The sequence below is a fragment of the Papio anubis genome, chromosome 11, assembly GCF_008728515.1.
Source record: "Papio anubis isolate 15944 chromosome 11, Panubis1.0, whole genome shotgun sequence".
Classification (NCBI taxonomy): Eukaryota; Metazoa; Chordata; class Mammalia; order Primates; family Cercopithecidae; genus Papio; species Papio anubis.
This window is the reverse complement of record NC_044986.1, coordinates 85,188,827-85,206,712: the sequence shown is the minus strand read 5'-3', so window position 1 is coordinate 85,206,712 and position 17,886 is coordinate 85,188,827. Positions and strand designations below refer to the sequence as shown.

Below are 17,886 nucleotides of genomic sequence, written 5' to 3'. Positions count from 1 at the left end.
ACCTCCCAAGGGGAGGCTGCAGGGGCCCTGCACTGGCCTCACCCACACACCTGGAACATGTGGTGTGAGAAGGCTTATTTCACCTGTCACTTTATATTAAATCTCATTTTCATTTGTTTTTTAAAATAGGTAACAAATAGTACAAATATGAGAAGGCAAAAGCCAGTCTCCTTGTATCCCTGCCTTCTAGTCACCCACCTTCATCCCCAAAAACGCTACTGTTCTCTTTCTCTGTCCAGAAATACTTTGCACACATTCAAACAAATCCGGGTATAAAGTATACCCTCATTTTTTAAGACCTGCAAAACATCCCATTTTATGGATATGTAGCTAGCCCCTCTCCTTCTGCCATTTGTCTTTTCACTTTCTTTTCTTTGCCATGCAACTATTTTTAACTTTTTTGTAGTTACATTTTCTTTTGTGGTCTCCTGTTTTGAGTCATACTTAGAAAGGCCTTCTCCAAAATTTTATACAAAATTTCTCCCATGGTTGAGCCTGGCACTTTTATAGTTTCATTTTTCATCTTTAAATCTTTTTTTTTTTCTTTTGAGATGGAGTCTCACTCTGTCACCCAGGATAGAGTGCAGTGGCGCGGTCTTGGCTCACTGCAACCTGCACCTCCTGAGTTCAAGGAATTCTCCTGCCTCAGCCTCCCGAGTAGCTGTGACTACAGGGGCGGTCTGCCACGCCCAGCTAATTTTTGTATTTTTAATAGAGACAGGGTTTTTTCACCATGTTAGCCAGGCTGGTCTCAAACTCCTGGCCTCAGGTGATCCACCCACCTCGGCCTCCCAAAGTGCTGGGATTACAGGTGTGAACCACCACGCCTGGCCTTAATCTTTAATCTATTGTGTATTTTTATTTGGTTGTAAGGTGTGACATAAGGATTCAACTTGATTTTTCCTCACATGGCTCTCCCATGTGAGGAAATACTATGGGATATACTATCCCATGTATTAGAGAATCCATCCTGTCCTCACCCCTTTGAAAGAGTTCCTTAAACATTCCAAACTCCCATATGTGTGTGAGTCTTTCTCTGGTCATGCCACCCAGTGCAATGCTGTTTTAATTACTGAGTAGCTCTACTCAGTTTTTGTTTTGTTTTGAGACAGAGTCTTGCTTTCTCGCCCAGTTTGGAGTTCAGCTCACAGCTCATTTCAGCTTCCTGCTCTGCTGAGCTCCAGTTACTCTCCTACCTCAGCCTCCCGCATAGCTGGGATTATAGGTGTACGCCACCACACTTGGCTAATTTTTTAATTATTATTTTCTATAGAGGTGGGGTCTTGCTATTTTGCCCAGACTGGTCTGGAACTCCTGGCCTCAAACAATCTTCCAACTTTGGCCTCTCAAAGTATTAGGATTACAGGTGTGAGCCACCATGCCCAGCCTCTGTACTGTCTTTTAATAATTGGTTGGGCTGGTCGGAGTTCACTATGTTTTCTTTCAAAAGTGCACTTGCTATTTTTGCTTATGAACCTTAAGAATCAACTTACCTCATTTAAAAAGAAATACTATTCATATTGTGTTAAATTAATAGACCAAGGTAGAGAGAATTGGCATCTCTGTTATGCTGCTGGCATCCCTATTTTCCTACTTATATACATAGCATGCATTTCTGTTTCTCCTAATTTACAAATAGGTTGTTCTTTTTATGTATTAATTTTGCACCCAGCTGATTTACTGCATTCTTTTATTGATTATGATGGGTTTTCAGTTCATTGACTTAGAACTTCCACATATATAAACAAGTACCCTGAAAAATAATTTAACAGGAGGAGTAATAACAGCTCACCCTCTTCTCCAGCTTTCATAGCTTTCCATTCTTTCTCTTGTCTGGTTGGTGAACCCTTCCAGGGAGATGCTCTATACCAGGGGTCTTCAGTGGACGTGCCTGTATTTTTCCTGGCTTTGATGGGAATGCTGCCGTTGTCTCTCCACTGAATGCAGTGTTGGCTTTGAGTATATCCAGGTGAAGATCCACCTGTTCTCATTTAACGAAGAATATTTATCAAAATGGATGTTCAGTTTTGTCAAGTGTCTTTTCCAATTTCCCCTTAGACTGCTGGGCTGCAGGCCGCCAGTGTGCACCAGCAGGACAGGGAGGCCTGCCCATGCCTGGCAGCTTGGGGAGGAGGTGGTGCCGCTACGTGGGCAGCCTGTGGCTCTCATGCTGTCAGGACCATCCTGCTTCCAGCTGCAGGAAACAGGCAAGCCCATGTAACCTGCCAAAATCAAAGGAGCTATGTTATTCTTACAGACCAAGAAACCCAGAGGGAGAGGTAGGCGGCCCCGTGGTAGTGACTCAGGGCCTCAGCAACGTCGAACAAGGACATGGCCTCCCCCTGCCCCTTCACCCCCTTGATCTATTGGCTCTGCTCGCTGGCCAGAGTGGCTGCAAGATGACCACCAAGTGACCAACAGGCAGGACACGCCCCTTCCATGGAGAGGGGTCTCTTGGTGGAGTCCTTCTTAGACAGGAGGGAGCCTTTCTCAGATGTCCCTCCAAGAAGTTCCCCTTGGACCTCAGTGGCTGCATCTCTAGTCTTAGGGCAGCCTGTGAAATAGATCTGTTTTTCATTTCTTTCCAGATCTTCTTTAATGAGTGATAGGTATGCGCCTCTCTCAATGGCTGCCCGTCGTTCCATCACCTTTGTGTATCCTGGTGTCCCATTCCCCTGCTTTGGTCATGATGTTGCTTCTGGTATTGGATTGGCTTTTGTCATTGCCTGCTTGTTTGGGCATTTTGGGTTCTGAAATGCTGCGTATGGACTCTGTGGCTGCTGCCCTTCTTAGGCCAGCTAGAATTGCACTTTTGGCTCTAGCGCATCAAGACGTGCTATTGTGTGCAGAGCGGGTATGAGAACTCCACAAAGGATAGGGTAGGGGGCCAGGTCGAGGGAGGCTGCAGCGGGGCCACTGCTTGGGGATGCAGAGGGCTCTAAATCCTTGTCCTGGGACTGGTGGGGGGTGTTGGGGTGGCTTCCTGTACATGTGGGGGACTTCACTTCACTGACTTCTGGCTTGGGAAAGGGGCCAGAAGGGCCATGATGTGGAGCACCTGGAGGCTCTGAGGACCAACAGGTGCCCAGTGCATTTTTGTTCAGGGGCCTTCATTGTTCGCCAGCGCATCCCAAGGAGAAGAGGGATTCAACAGGTTTCTAGGTGCCCTGGTGCAGCTATGCAGTGTGGCTGGTGTGGTCCCTGCAGGGGTGGGAGGCTGGGTAATGGGGGACTCTTCTGGGCCCTGTCCTGCTCGGGCCAGCTTTCTCCTTTCACCACAGGATCCCATCTTCCTTCTCAGAAAATACAGCGTGTGGGCTCGTGATGACAGGCCAAGGTAGATGTTACCTGCAGGGAGCCTTATGAAAGGTGGGGACTGGCCCTAGGCACTGCATCCTCTTTGTCTGGAGTGCACACACAGCAACTCTAAGGGATAGATAGAGGCGGAGCCCTAGAGGAACCATGGAAACCTGAAGTTTCCGCTGCTCTCAGCCTATCGCCTCCCCTCCTGATATTCTGCCCTTCATCTCTTCAGCCCCACTGGGAGGATCCCGGGATGGCCACCTTCTCTTATCCCATGACAGACAACAACAGAGTCAGGGCCCAGGGCCCACTGCAGTGCTGCCCTGGGGGATGGAGCACAGTGGGAGGGGTCCATTTATTGAGCCCCTGGGCCTTGCAGTTGCTGTGAGTGGCAGGAGCTGCACCTGGGACTGAGGTATTGTGGTCAAGGTGGACCTGGCAGGAGGGGCAGGTGGATGGTGAGACCCCAGGTTTCCTTGGCTTTGTTCCTGTGTCCCCAGTAGTGCCCTGCCTCTTCTTTCCAGACCTGTTTTCCTGGAGGGGCTCCTTCCTCCCCGGCTTGCTCAGCTTGTACTGCAGCACATTGCGAGGCCTCAGACAGCCGACCCCTTACACAGCATCTGCTGACCACCAGCACTCCCTCTTCAACATCCTGTTCCCTCCTTCCCCTCTGCCTTCTGTGCCTCCTTTTCTCTCTGCATTTATGGCAATAAAAATACTTTCTGGAAACAGAAGTGAGTCGTCGGCCTCCTCCTATCCCTGGCTGAGCGGTGCCGACAGGGAGACTGGCAGCAGAAAGCCCAGCTGCCTTGGAGAACCCCACCTACTTTTCACCCATGCCAAGGAGACAAAGCTGTGGCCCGAGGCCTACCCTGAGGAGACAAGGTCAGGATCCTGCTCTCCTTCAGGAGTGGGCTTTGCTTTTGCAGCTGAGCAAGCACGTCTTGCCGTTCTGATAATTTTTCCGTGGGAGGCCCTAGCCCTGTATGTGCAGGTAGCAGATTGTCCAGGTCCCATGATCACTCCCCAAGGGCAGGTGGGAGGTGTCAACCCCCTAGGAGGTCAGCAGCATGCAGTTTCTCCTGACCAGCCATGGGCAGTTGGGAGAGTCAGTGCCCAGGGCCCACTGCAGTGCTGCCCTGGGGGATGGAGCAGTGGGCCCTGGGCCCCCTGCACAGAGCCCCAAGGAATCCAGTGCACCCAGTTCACTCTGAGGACCTGAGAAAGCCAGTCCAGTGGCAGATGGGGCACCTTGGTTCCTGCCCTCCACTCCCCAGGGGTGTACTACGCAGCACCTCCACAACCAGGCTTGTGAACTCCTTAGGGCAGGATGCAGCCCCACTCCATTACTGCACTGAACTAGGAGGGGGACTCCATCAAGTAGCAACCGGCACACAGCAGCACAGACTTCCTTATCTAGTGTGACCGGCTGTCTTCCTGCAGATACTCTGGCAGGCACCAGGCGATTGTTCAGCAGGCACCTGGAGACAAGGATTAGGTAAGACCCTAGAGAAGGAGGTCCCAGCAGCTAAGGTGAAGAGAGCAGCCAGAACAGGCAGCCCTGGAGGCAGCAGCTCTGGGCTGAGAATTCTTGCCCTTCCAGTTCTTACCTATGTGACTATGAGCAACAAAGTCCATCTCTCCGACCTCAGTTTCTTTATCTGTAAAATGAGAATCATGACACTTATCTCACAAGCTATGGAGAGGATAAAATGTCACAGTCTATGTGATTGCATGTATGTGGCACACGGCTGGCACATAGTAGGCTGCTGTTGTTATTTAATGTTCTTACCATCCCCATCATTATCGGTACAGGAAGAGATGTGAGGATTGTATATCCTCATACCACCAGAGCCCCACTGTCCAGGTCTCTGAAGGCAGCAGACCACAAGGGGGATGGTTGTGCTTCAGGCTGTGTTTTGACAAAATGGGGATTGCATACATCACCTTTGCTGCATCATAGATTACTCCCCAAACCTAGTGGCTTAAAACAGAAACATTTATTATCTCACAGCTCTGCGGGTCGGGAATCTGGGTGTGGCTTGCCTGCATCCTGTAGCTTGGGGGCTCTCAAAGGCTCATCCCGTTGTTAGCTGCAACTGTGGCCTCATCTGAAGACTTGACTGACGGGAGATCCACTTCAAGCTGAATCACACAGCTATTTGTAAGGGACAGTCCCTTGAGGGCTGCTAGACAGACCACCACGGTCCCTTGCTGGCTGTTGCTAGAGACTTCTCTGTTTCTCACCACATGGGCCTCCCGCCTCGGGCAGCTCCCAACAGGGCAGCCTGCCTCATCACAGCCAGCAAGCCAGAGAACAAGGGAGAGAATGTGAGATGGAAGCCACTGTCTCTTTGTGACCTAATCTCAGAAGTGACATCCTGTCAATTTTTGCCACATTCTGTTCATTAAAAGCAAGTTACTGGGTCCAGCCCACCTTCACGAGGAGTAATTACACAAGAGTCTGACTACCAGGAGGCAGGTCCACTGGGGGCCATTGCGGAGGCTGCCTACCAAGGGATGAAGCCAGGAACACCCAGTCTGCCGCCAGACTGCCTGGGGCATTCAGATCCTCAGCTATTAACAGTGGGCTGTGAGGGGCCAGTGCTTTAGGATACCAGTTGGCAACTAATTTCCCTTGGGTGACCGGGGGCAGTTGGGAAGATACACCTTACTAGTCATGTGACCTTGGACGAATTATTCAACCTTCTGTAGCCTCTGTGTTCTCGTCTGTCAATTGGGTATCATCATTGTAATACCATATCAGGTGGTTGTGGGACATCGAGATAAAACATGCAAAGCTGTTAGGATGGTGCCCAGCAATATGGTGAACACTCAACCAAGGCTGGATATTTTAATTAAGAGAGATTGCCTGTTACCTCCCAGAGCCCTCCACACCCCTCCCAGTGGCTGCTGCCATTCACTGAACCCCAACCCTTTTCCAGACACTAGACTAGTCCCTGGGACACCAGGAAGAACAGTCATACATTCCTTCATAAGTCATACAATCCTTTCACAGAGACAGGCAGTAAACACGTATGCAGACGAACAAGCTGCTTTCCAATCAGGATAAGTCCTATAGAGAAAGCCATGTAAGACTAATTGGGTGGGAGGGGGCAGCTCCTTGACAAAGACTGTCACCCAGGGAAGGATTCTGTAATGTACATTTGAGCTGAGGCTGGAAAATAAGAGGGAGTCAGCCATGCAAGGAAGTGGGAGGGCATTTGGAGCACCCGAGAGAATGCAAACTTTATGGTGGGAAAAAGGTGAATTTGAGGGAGAGAGGGTGCTGGAGTGGCTGACAGCAGGACATGGGCCAGGGGGAGGAGAGGTGGTCCGAGGGACCTGGAGATTCACAGTCACATCGGAGTTGGGTTTTATTCCAAGAACAGTCGGCCCTCTGAAGGGTTTCCAGCAGTTGTGATTTGCCCTTAAGAGGCTGCTTCTTGTTGGAGAGGTGGATAGATGGGTGGATGGATAGATGGATGGATGGATGGATGGATGGATGGATGGATGGATGGATGGACGAATGAGCAGATGGATAGATGGGCGGATGAACAGGTGGACAGATGGATGGAGAAATTGGGGAGATGGGCAGATGAACAGGTGGCTTCGGCACAGGCACAGCCCCTTGCTCTGTACTTGCTGAGCAGAGTTTGGTGCCCATTGCCTGCCTCTGCCCTCCAGGGCTGCCTGAGTATGGGCTCCTGACACCACATCCCGGGAGGAGTGAATATTGCTGGAGGAGAGGAGACCAGGCTGAGTGAGGGAGCTGCTTCCTGCTCCCTTTGTCCCAGAGGCAAGGGAGGCACCATAAGGGTGGCAGCTGACTTGGCGCACAGAATCCACAACAGCTGAGTTCAAATCCTGGCTGTACCATTTCCCAGCGTGATGGCCCTGGGCCACTGAAAGCTCGCGGAGCGTCAGCTTCTCTGTCTTTGACACAGACCACATGCCTACCTTAGAGGGTACGGGGGCGCTTACCAAGTACCACGTGCAGGTGCTGTGCCCAGCCCCTGGCTTCTTGGTCTCATTTCATCTTTACCACAGTCCCGGGAGGTGGGTTTAGTTATTGGCCTTGTTTTGCTGATGAGAAAATGGAAACAGAAAGATTAAGTAACTAGCTCAAGACCATGTGGCAACTAAGCACTTATATCAGGCTTCTCCCATGCATTCATTAATCTCCACTACCTGTTGAGTGGGTCCACCTGGAGAGGAGAACCCTGAGGCATAAAGCTGGTGGCACTGAGCTGGGGTTCCCACATGCCAGATAAATAGGACTCCCCCACCCCCAGGGAGTCAAGAACACAGCAGGACAAGCGCACAGGGCAGCAGGCACAGATGCGGATGCAGAACAACCACACTGACCTCCCACTGGCGGGGATCCCAGCAGGTCCTCCTTGCCCCGCCCCAGACAGTCCCAGCCTTCGGGCACTGGTAAATGCAGAAGTTCCCCAGGAGAGACAAAAGGCCTCAGCCTGGTGCCCACAGGCAGAGCGCACAGGCAGCCGAGTGGCCACAGTCCCGCAGTGGAGGAGTGCCTCGTGCACCTGGTGGTTTTCTGCACCCCAACAGGTGCATCTGGCCACTGTTCCTCCCACTGCAGGCCCCACTGCTCCACACCATGCCCTTCTGGCCCATCAGGCATCTGAAGAGCAGCGGGCGTCTGCGCAGGGGTAAGTGGATAGCTGGAGTCACTGGGAGGCTGCGGGGACCAGGCTAGGAGACTGGGGAGGGCGATTAACCCTTGAAAGGGAAGTGGTGTTTGGTGGCCGCAACCAGGTAAAGAGAACTGAAAGACATGAATGAAGACTGGGAGGACAGCAGGGAGGTTCAGCCTGGTACACTGGGGATCCTGTGCAGGAGCGTCCAGCTGGCTCATTGCCCAGGACTGACACCACACACACAGGCAGGTCTCAGGATGCCTGAGAGTGCTTGGCAAAATAATGGCCCACCAAAGGCAACATACACCGCCAGCCCCAGTCCACACTCTCCTTCACTGTAGCCACCAGCCACATGTGGCTGCTAAGCATATGAAATGTGGCTAGTCCAAATTGAGATAATGCTGTTAGTGCTAAATATGTGTTAGTGCCTTAAAGATTTTTAAGACTTTGTACAAATATATGTATAATATCTCAATAATTTTAATTGACATGTTGAAATGAATGCTACTATTGTAGATATATTGGAATAAACAAAATATTAGGTTGGTGCAAAAGTAATTGCTGTTTTTGCCATTGAAAGTAATTTATTTTTGGCTGAGTGCGGTGGCCTGTAATCCCAGCACTTTCGGAGTCGAGGTGCGTGGATCACCTGAGGTCAGGAGTTTGAGACCAGCCTGGTCAACATGATGAAACCCTATCTCTACTAAAAATACAAAATTTAGCTGGGTGTGGTGGTGGGTACCCATAATCCCAGCTACTCGGGAGGCTGAGACAGGAGAATCACTTGAACCTGGGAAGCGGAGGTTGCAGTGAGCCAAGATTGTGCCACTACACTCCAGTTGTGGCAAAAAGAGTGAAACTCCATCTCAAAAATCAAAGGAAAGTAATTTATTTTTATATATATATTAAAGATAAATACAGCTGTTCCTTTTTAGTTTTTTAGTGTAGCTGCTAAAACATTTGAAGTTGCACATGTAGCTCACATTATATCTCTGTAGAATCACACTGTTCCAGACGGCTGCATCTAGACACTGGGCCTTCACCCCGACACCCAGCTGCTAGGGCCCTCCGAGGGTTTCTACACTCTAGGCAGCCAGGAGAGTGACAGTGGGCCCTGTGACAAATCATACATTGCTGCTGCCACTTTTAAATGGTGATTTAAAAAATATTTTTCAATAAACCTTGGTAAAGAGGGGTTAAGGCAGATATAAAATTTGATCAATTACATCAGAATGACAACTTTTTCACCTGAACATCATGGAATAAGTCCCAGGGGTTACAGCGGCTTACAAAGTGCTTTCACACATATCGGTTACTCTTTTTTCTTTTTCTTATGAAAATGTTTATATGGAAAAGTTGAAAGCCAGTTCTTGTCCTGGGACCCCTGCATTTTGGAGCCTCCCCCTCTCCCTGGGTCTCAAAAGGAAATCCTTAAGTTCAGGAGCTCAGAGGGGAGAAGGCCTGGCTGGAATCACAAAGGGCTGGTCACCTGGGGCTGGTGCCCTTGAACAAGCCACGGGCAGAAGGAGTGAGAAAAGTGGGGTTGGGATAGGAGCCAGACTTCCTGGGGTCATAGTTTCCTGGTACATACACACACACAGCTCATAGTTAGAGCTTGGGCTGTTTCTAAACATTTCTGGGCTCAGTTTCCTCTCTTTAAAATGAGAATAGTGATATCGCTTCCCTCAGGATCCCACAAGTGTTCACACTACTCACACTCATCAATCTGTAAGTGTCACGCTCGCCTTTCGCAAGGTTTTCACGTGTGCCTGTCTCCTTTGTTCTGCCGCTGCCGCCCTCACTAACCTCCCATTCATCTCAGGCTCAGCGCATGTCCTCTCCATGCCAGGCTCTGCTGGCTGTGCTGGAGTTGTCTATAAAACAGACAGAGTCGGGGTGGGCCAACGAGAAACGTTATGAATAAGCATGTCATGTAAACACATAAAATATATACAGAGTGTATTGACTGCAATCAGTGCTATGGAAAAATTCAGGCCAGGAAGGAGCATGGGGTGTGGTGGGTGATGCGTGGTGAGGCTTAAATAGGGTGGTCAGAAGAAGATGTTACCTTCCCCAAGAAGGTAACATCTGAGGAAAGACCTGAAGGGGGTCAGTGCTAGAAGGACAGCTTTCTGGGCTACAGCAGGAGCAAGGGAACAGCAGGTGCAAAAACCATGAAGCAGGAGCATGCCGGGTGTGCTTGAGAACTGGCAAAAGCAAAGGGAAGGGGAGCCAGAGATGACGTCACAGGAGTAGGGGTCAGGGGCCTTCAGGCTCACTGTGAGGCCTTTGCCAAGATGGGCCTGCCGGGGGATGTTGAACAGGGGTTGGGGAGCTGGTTCAGGCCTCTACTAGGTCTCCGTGGCTGCTCAACTGAGAATAGACTGTCAGGGTAAGGGAAGGAGCCTGGAGACTGTGCAGCAGTCTAAATGAGGAGTGATGGTGGCCCAGACCAGGTGAGCAGTGAGAAGTGACCAGATTGCAGCTATGTTCTAAAGGAGAAGCTAATAGAATTTACTGAGAGGAATGGATAGGAGAGGTGAGAGAGAGTGGAGCAAGGATGTGTCTGGTTTCAACTTGAGTAACCAGAAAATGGAGTTGCCCTCACCCAAAAGGAGAGGGTGTAGGCAGATGGGAGGTGGACTTCCCCCAGGTCTGGGTCAGGGGAGCAGTGAATCTGGATGTCATCAGCACGAGGACAGCATTTAAAGCCTGAGAACAGATGGGTCCACCAGGGAGACTGGGGTCAGTGTAAAGGTGAGGGAGAGGAAGACTCCAGGGGACTCCCAACTTCCCGCACCTAGTTGTGGCCACCGAAGTGGGAACACAGGAGGAGCTAGTTTGATAGATGAGGCACTTAGAATTTTTGGACATGCCACATTGTGCCTGTGGGAAGTCACAGGACGATAGAATTGTAAGTCATTTAGATTCATAGACTATAGAGATCTGGCTGTTCTGTATCAATGTTTCTTAACCGGGGCATTTGGCCCCCAAGGGGCACTTGGCAATGTGTAGAGACACTGTTGGCTGTCACAGCCTGGGAGGGAGGGAGTGGGCAGAGGCCAGGGATGCTGCTGCCCATCCTGCTATGCACAGGACAGGCCCCCACACCCCATGAAAAATGATCTCACCCAACATGTCAGTAGTGCTGAGGCCGAGAAGTCCCCCTCTATCCTGTATTTAATTATGATAATAAAAGGGAACACTTAGAGAGTGCTTGCTAGCTCCCAGGGGCTAAGCTAAGGGGCTGTCCCATTTCATTCTCCTGATGAGATGGGTGCCTTTGGTTTCATACCCCTACGGGTGCATGACTCTGACAGTTGGGGAAATTAAGTCACTGTGCTCCACATTGAGGGAGCTGAGGTTTGACCCATAGAAGTTGGATCCTAAGCACTGTTTAAGAGAGCCTCAGCGCTGGGCGCAGTGGCTTAGGCCTGTAATCCCAGCACTTTAGGAGGCCTAGGCGGGTGGATCATGAGGTCAGGAGATCCAGACTATCCTGGCTAACATGGTAAAACCCCATCTCTACTAAAAAGACAAAAAATTAGCCGGGCGTGGTGGCGGGCGCCTGTAGTCCCAGTTACTTGGGTGGCTGAGGCAGGAGAATGGTGTGAACCTGGGAGGCGGAGCTTGCAGTGAGCCAGGATCGTGCCAATGCACTCCAGCCTGGGCTACAGTGCAAGACTCTGTCCCAAAAAAAAAAAAAAAAAAAAAGAGAGAGAGCTTCAAAAGTCTGCCATGTGTAATGGGATGGGGTAGAAACAGTGGCCACACAGACAGTTAAAGGGAAAAACCAGGAACTGTGATAATAGACCTTCATCTTTCATAATGAATTTATTCCTGAAATATTTGCCAGTGTAATTCTTATTCATTTAAGTAAAGCTAATATTAATGTTTCCTAAGTTACAGAGAAGAAGGTCAGTATAAACCATGGAACACTGTAGAAAGTCCCGAAGTTTGTTGTAATCCCCCATTTCATCTTCCTCACACTCCCCTTCATTGCCATAAGGGAGATTTTATATTAAGAAAACAGAATGAGTTTATGGGCGAACAAACCTGTTTGAATCCCAGAACCTCCACTTGCCAGTTCATGAGCAAAGTGCTTAACTTCTCTGAGCCTCAGTTTTTCCACCTGTCAAATGGGGTCATCAATGCTCCTTCCTAGGGCATCTATGAAGACTGCCTGGGACTGTGCCTGTTAAGCGCCTTGCAGGGTGTTTATCATATAGAGTAGGCCCTTAGGCATGGTAATAGGTTTTTCACTTCTGGACAAGATAAAGTACCAGGGACCTATTTACCCTCCCTCCTGAAACAACCAAAAAAAAAAGAAAGAAAGAAAAGAAAAGGACAAAATATTTGAAACAATGCTTTTAAGATACTGGACGTTAGGGAAGGACTGTGACCCCCAAGAAATGGGAAACAAGGTGATTCCCTACATGTGCCCCAGCTGACCGCCTGGAGAAAGTTTGCAGGCTGTATGCAGGAAGGGGAGACACAGGTGGAGCCCATTGGACTCCATGAGTTGAAGAGACAGAGCTAAAAGTCCAGAGAGATCAAAACATCTAGATCCTGCAGGGTAGCTGCTGAGGAGGAAAGAGCTGCACAGAGAGGAAAATGCCTTGAGAACTGAGCCGTGCACTCATCACCATATGCACGTGAGGAAAACTACCCCAGGTTGAGCAAAGAACTACCAGAAAGGATCAGAGGCAACAGTGCCCACATTAATACCAGGCAAAACATGGCACCTGTTCCCGCCTGCAAGACCACAAAACCTAGCGGCTTGTGGGGCGTAGGACAGAATACACAGAAGGGTTTTCCCTCAGTAGTGGGGAATAATTAGCTCTGTACTGAGCACTCTGGATCCACCTAACAAATCTTAGAGGCAAAATCTGTAAGGATCAAACTCTTTCCAAGAATCTAAGTTCATACCAGAAAAAGACTGAAGAATATTTACGGAAATACAGAAACATTCATCACCCACCCATTTAAAAATCACAGTATCTGGCAACTAATTAGAAATATCAGGAATGCAAAGAGGCAGGAAAATGTAGCCCATAATGAGGAGAAAAATAAAAAGCAATCAATTGAGACAAACCCAGAAATGACACAGATTTTAGAATTAGCAAAGACATTAAAACAGTTTTTCTATGCTCATGGATAGGAAGAATCAATATCGTAAAAATGGCCATACTGCCCAAGGTAATTTATAGATTCAATGCCATCCCCATTAAGCCACCAATGACTTTCTTCACAGAATTGGAAAAAACTACTTTAAAGTTCAAAAAAGAGCCTGCATTGCCAAGTCAATCATAAGTCAAAAGAACGAAGCTGGAGGCATCACACTACCTGACTTCAAACTATACTACAAGGCTACAGTAACCAAAACAGCATGGTACTGGTACCAAAACAGAGATATAGACCAATGGAACAGAACAGAGTCCTCAGAAATAATACCACACATCTACAGCCATCTTATCTTTGACAAACCTGACAAAAACAAGAAATGGGGAAAGGATTCCCTATTTAATAAATGGTGCTGGGAAAACTGGCTAGCCTTATGTAGAAAGCTGAAACTGGATCCCTTCCTTACACCTTATACAAAAATTAATTCAAGATGGATTAGAGACTTAAATTTCAGACCTAAAACCATAAAAACCCTAGAAGAAAACCTAGGCAATACCATTCAGGACATAGGCATGGGCAAGAACTTCATGTCTAAAACACCAAAAGCAATGGCAACAAAGCCAAAATTGACAAATGGGATCTAATTAAACTAAAGAGCTTCTGCACAGCAAAAGAAACTGCTATCAGAGTGAACAGGCAACCTACAGAAGGGGAGAACATTTTTGCAATCTACTCATCTGACAAAGGGCTAATATCCAGAACCTACAAAGAACTCAAACAAATTTACAAGAAAAAAACAACCCCATCAAAAAGTGGGTGAAGTGTATGAACAGACACTTCTCAAAAGAAGACATTTATGCAGCCAACAGACACATGAAAAAATGCTCATCATCACTCACCATCAGAGAAATGCAAATCAAAACCACAATGAGATACCATTTCACACCAGTTAGAATGGCGATCATTAAAAAGTCAGGAAACAACAGGTGCTGGAGAGGATGTGGAGAAATAGGAACACTTTTACACTGTTGGTGGGACTGTAAACTAGTTCAACCATTGTGGAAGACAGTGTGGCGATTCCTCAAGGTTCTAGAACTAGAAATACCATTTGACCCAGCCATCCCATTACTGGGTATATACCCAAAGGATTATAAATCATGCTGGTATAAAGACACATGCACACGTATGTTTATTGCGACACTATTCACAATAGCAAAGAGTTGGAACCAACCCAAATGTCCATCAGTGACAGACTGGATTAAGAAAATGTGGCACATATACACCATGGAATACTATGCAGCCATAAAAAAGGATGAGTTCATGTCCTTTGTAGGGACATGGATGCAGCTGGAAACCATTATTCTCAGCAAACTATCACAAGAACAGAAAACCAAACACTGAATGTTCTCATTCATAGGTGGAAATTGAACAATGAGAACACTTGGACACAGGAAGGGGAATATCACACACTGGGGCCTGTTGTGGCGTAGGGGGACGGGGAGGGATAGCCTTAGGAGATGTACCTAATGTAAATGACGAGTTAATGAGTGCAGCACACCAACATGGCACATGTATACATATGTAACAAACCTGCATGTTGTGCACATGTACCCTAGAACTTAAAATATAATAAAAAATTTAAAAAAGAAATACAAAAAAATAAATAAAAATCACAGTGTCTGGCAACTAATTAGAAATATCAGGAATGCAAAGGAGCAGGAAAATGTAGCCTATAATGAGAAAAATAAAAAGCAATCAATTGAGACAAACCCAGAAATGACACAGATTTTAGAATTAGCAAAGACATTAAAACAATTTTTCTAACTATTCTATGTGATCAAAAGGTAGACACATGAAACTTTAAAAAAAAAAAAAAAAGACCTAAATTAAACTTCTAGAGATCAAACCTATTATGTATGAAATGAAAACTAATATTGGGTGGGGTTAATGGCAGATTAGACACACTAACATGAAAAGATTTGTGAAGACATAGCAATAGCAACTAGCTGTATTAGTTTTCTATTGCTGTTGTGACACATTGTTTACTATTTATTTGTTTATTGAGACAGGATCTTGCTCTGTGGCCCAGGCTGGAGTGCAGTGCATAATTATAGCTAATTGCAGATTGGAACTCCTGGGCTCAGACTCCTTAGTAGCTGGAAGCGCAGGCTTGATCATGCCATGCCTGGCTAATTTTTTAAAATTATTTTTCATAGAGTTGGGGTCTTGCCATGTTGCCCAGGCTGGTCTTGAACTGGGGCTCAAGCAATCCTCCCACCTCAGCCTCCCAAAGTGCTGGGATTACTGGCATGAGCCCCTGTGCCTGGTGCCTGGCCTGTGACATGTTACCACAAACTTAGTGGCTTAAACAATGCAAATTTACCTTATGGTTCTGTGGGTCAGAAGTCTGACACAGGTTTCACTGGGCTTAAATCAAGGTGTCAGTAGGCCTGAATTCCTTTATGGAGGTTCTGAGGGTGAATCCATTTTTCTTGAGCTTTCCAGTTTCTAGAGGTTGCCTGCATTCATCAGCTCCTGGCTTCCTTCCTCCACCTTCAAGACCAAAAATGATGGATCAGGTTCTTCTCACATTTTATCACTTCTGCTGTAGTCACATCTCTCTCTTACACTCGTCTTCTGTCTTCCCCTCCACTTTTCAATACCCTTATGATTGCCTTGGGCTCACTTGGATAATCTAAGATAATTTTCCCAGTTTAAAGCCAGCTGATTAACAACTTTAATTCCATTTGCAACCTTAATCCTTTGCTGTGTAACCTAACCTAATCACAGGTTCCAGGGACAGGGATGTGGATGTCTTTGGGGGCTGTTATTCTGCTACTACACTATATAAAAATAAAACACACAGAGAAAAAAATAATTTAACAAAAACAGAGCATCAGTGAGCTGTGGGATAACCTCAAGTTGTGTGATATCCATGTAACTGGAATCTTAAGCAGGGACAGGGGATGGAAACACGTATTTGAAGTACCAATGGCCAAAATATTCCAAATGTTATGAAAACTGTAAGTTCACAAATCTAAGAAGTTCAGTGAGTTCCAAGTATAGGAAACCTGAATAAAATTGCACGGAGGCACATCATAATCAAATTACCCATAACTAGTGAAGCAGTAAAAAGACACAAAACATCAAAAAATGAGGATGATGGCAAAATTCTCATGAGAAACAATGCAAGTAGAGCAACATCTTAAAAGTTGTGAAAGAAAAACATTTCCAACCTTGAAGACTTTATCCAGTGAGAATATCTTTCAAAAATGAAGATGAATTAATGATTCCCACACTCAACAGCTGAAAGAATTCATCACCCAATAGCTGCATATTCGAAGAAATGTTAGAGGAAGACCTCCAGGCAGCAGTAAAATAATACCATATGGGAATCTGAATCTGCACAACAAAATGAAAAGCACTGTGGTAACTACATGGATAAATATATGTTTTTCTCTTATAATTTAAATATTTTCAAAAGATGTTAAGTTTTAAAGTAAAACTAACATGGGAGGCCAAAGTGGGTGGATCATCTGAGGTCAGGAGTTCGAGACCAGCCTGGTCAATGTGGTGAAACCCCGTCTCTACTAAAAGTACAAAAATTAGCCTGGCGTGGTGGTGCATGCCTGTAATCCCAGCTACTCAAGAAGCTGAGACAGGAGAATCGCTTGAACCCAAGAGGCGGAGGAGGTTGCAGTGAGCCGAGATCGCACCACTCCACTCCAGCCTGGGTGACAGAGCAAGACCCTGTCTCAAAATAATAATAATAATAATAATCATAACAATAGCAATATATTATGGGATGTATAACAAAGTATACCAGTAAAAGGTAAGACAACCATGGCAAAAAAGGTCAGGAAAGAAGACATGGAAGTATAATCTTGTAAGATCTTTATATTATACATGAAGGGGTATAATATCACTTAATGTAGACTGTGATAAGTTAAGATGTATACCATAAACCCTAAAGAAATTCCTATATCATGAAGAGAAAGAGAGTGAGATTTTTACTAATAAGCCAACAAAGGAGATAGAATGAAATCATTAAAAACAAAAAACAAAAACTCCATCCAAAAGAAGACAAGAGAAAAAGGACAGATAGAAAACAGAAGCCAGACTTAAATCTAAGCTTCTCAATAATCACATTATAAATAAAGCTTATCAGATTGGATAAAAAGCAAGACCCAACTATATGCCTGATAAAAAATGCACTTAAAATGTAAAGACACAAATAAGTTAAAAGGATGGAAAAAGATAACATCATACTGACACTAATCAAAAGAAAACTGGATGGCTATATTATATCAAGGATTTCAGACCAGAGTAAAAAATATGACTAGGGATAAATAAGGTCATTTCATAATGATAAAGAGGTCAGTTCATCAAGAGGATGTAACATCCTAAATATTTATGCTCCTAATAACAGCTTCAAACTACCTGAAGCAAAAACTGATAGAAATACAAGGAGAAAATAGACAAATCTAAAATTATAATTGGAGATTTGAATAGCCTTCTCTCAATAATTGATAGAAGAAGTAGACAGAAAAATCAGTATGGATATTAAAGATTTGAACAAAACTTTCAACTAGACCAAATTGACATTTATAGAACACTCCACCCAACCACAGCAGAATAATTTTTCTCAGTGCACACAGAACACTTAGCAAGATATACCATATTCTGGTACAATCCCCCCAAATTTGGAAACTAACACAATTCTAAATAACTCACAAATTAAAGAAGAAATCCAAAGGGAAACTAGAAGGTATTTTGAACTGAATTAAAATGAAAA

General features: G+C 46.3%; 1 protein-coding gene across 14 annotated transcripts in view; it reads left to right on the top strand.

The window, feature by feature from the left end:
• The window catches only part of ARHGAP22 (Rho GTPase activating protein 22), a 209,503-nt gene that overhangs the window by 152,678 nt on the left and 38,939 nt on the right, over window positions 1-17,886 (top strand). The window contains exon 1 of one of the 14 annotated variants that reach the window (XM_003903638.5): window positions 1,347-7,979. The exons of 12 other annotated variants lie outside the window; for them this stretch is intronic. In XM_003903638.5, coding sequence (XP_003903687.3) covers window positions 7,745-7,979 — 235 coding nt within the window. In that variant the 5' untranslated portion in view covers window positions 1,347-7,744. Of the gene's footprint in view, window positions 1-1,346; window positions 7,980-17,886 lie in introns of those variants that run through there. One more of the 14 variants, XM_009214416.4, reaches the window with a different exon arrangement.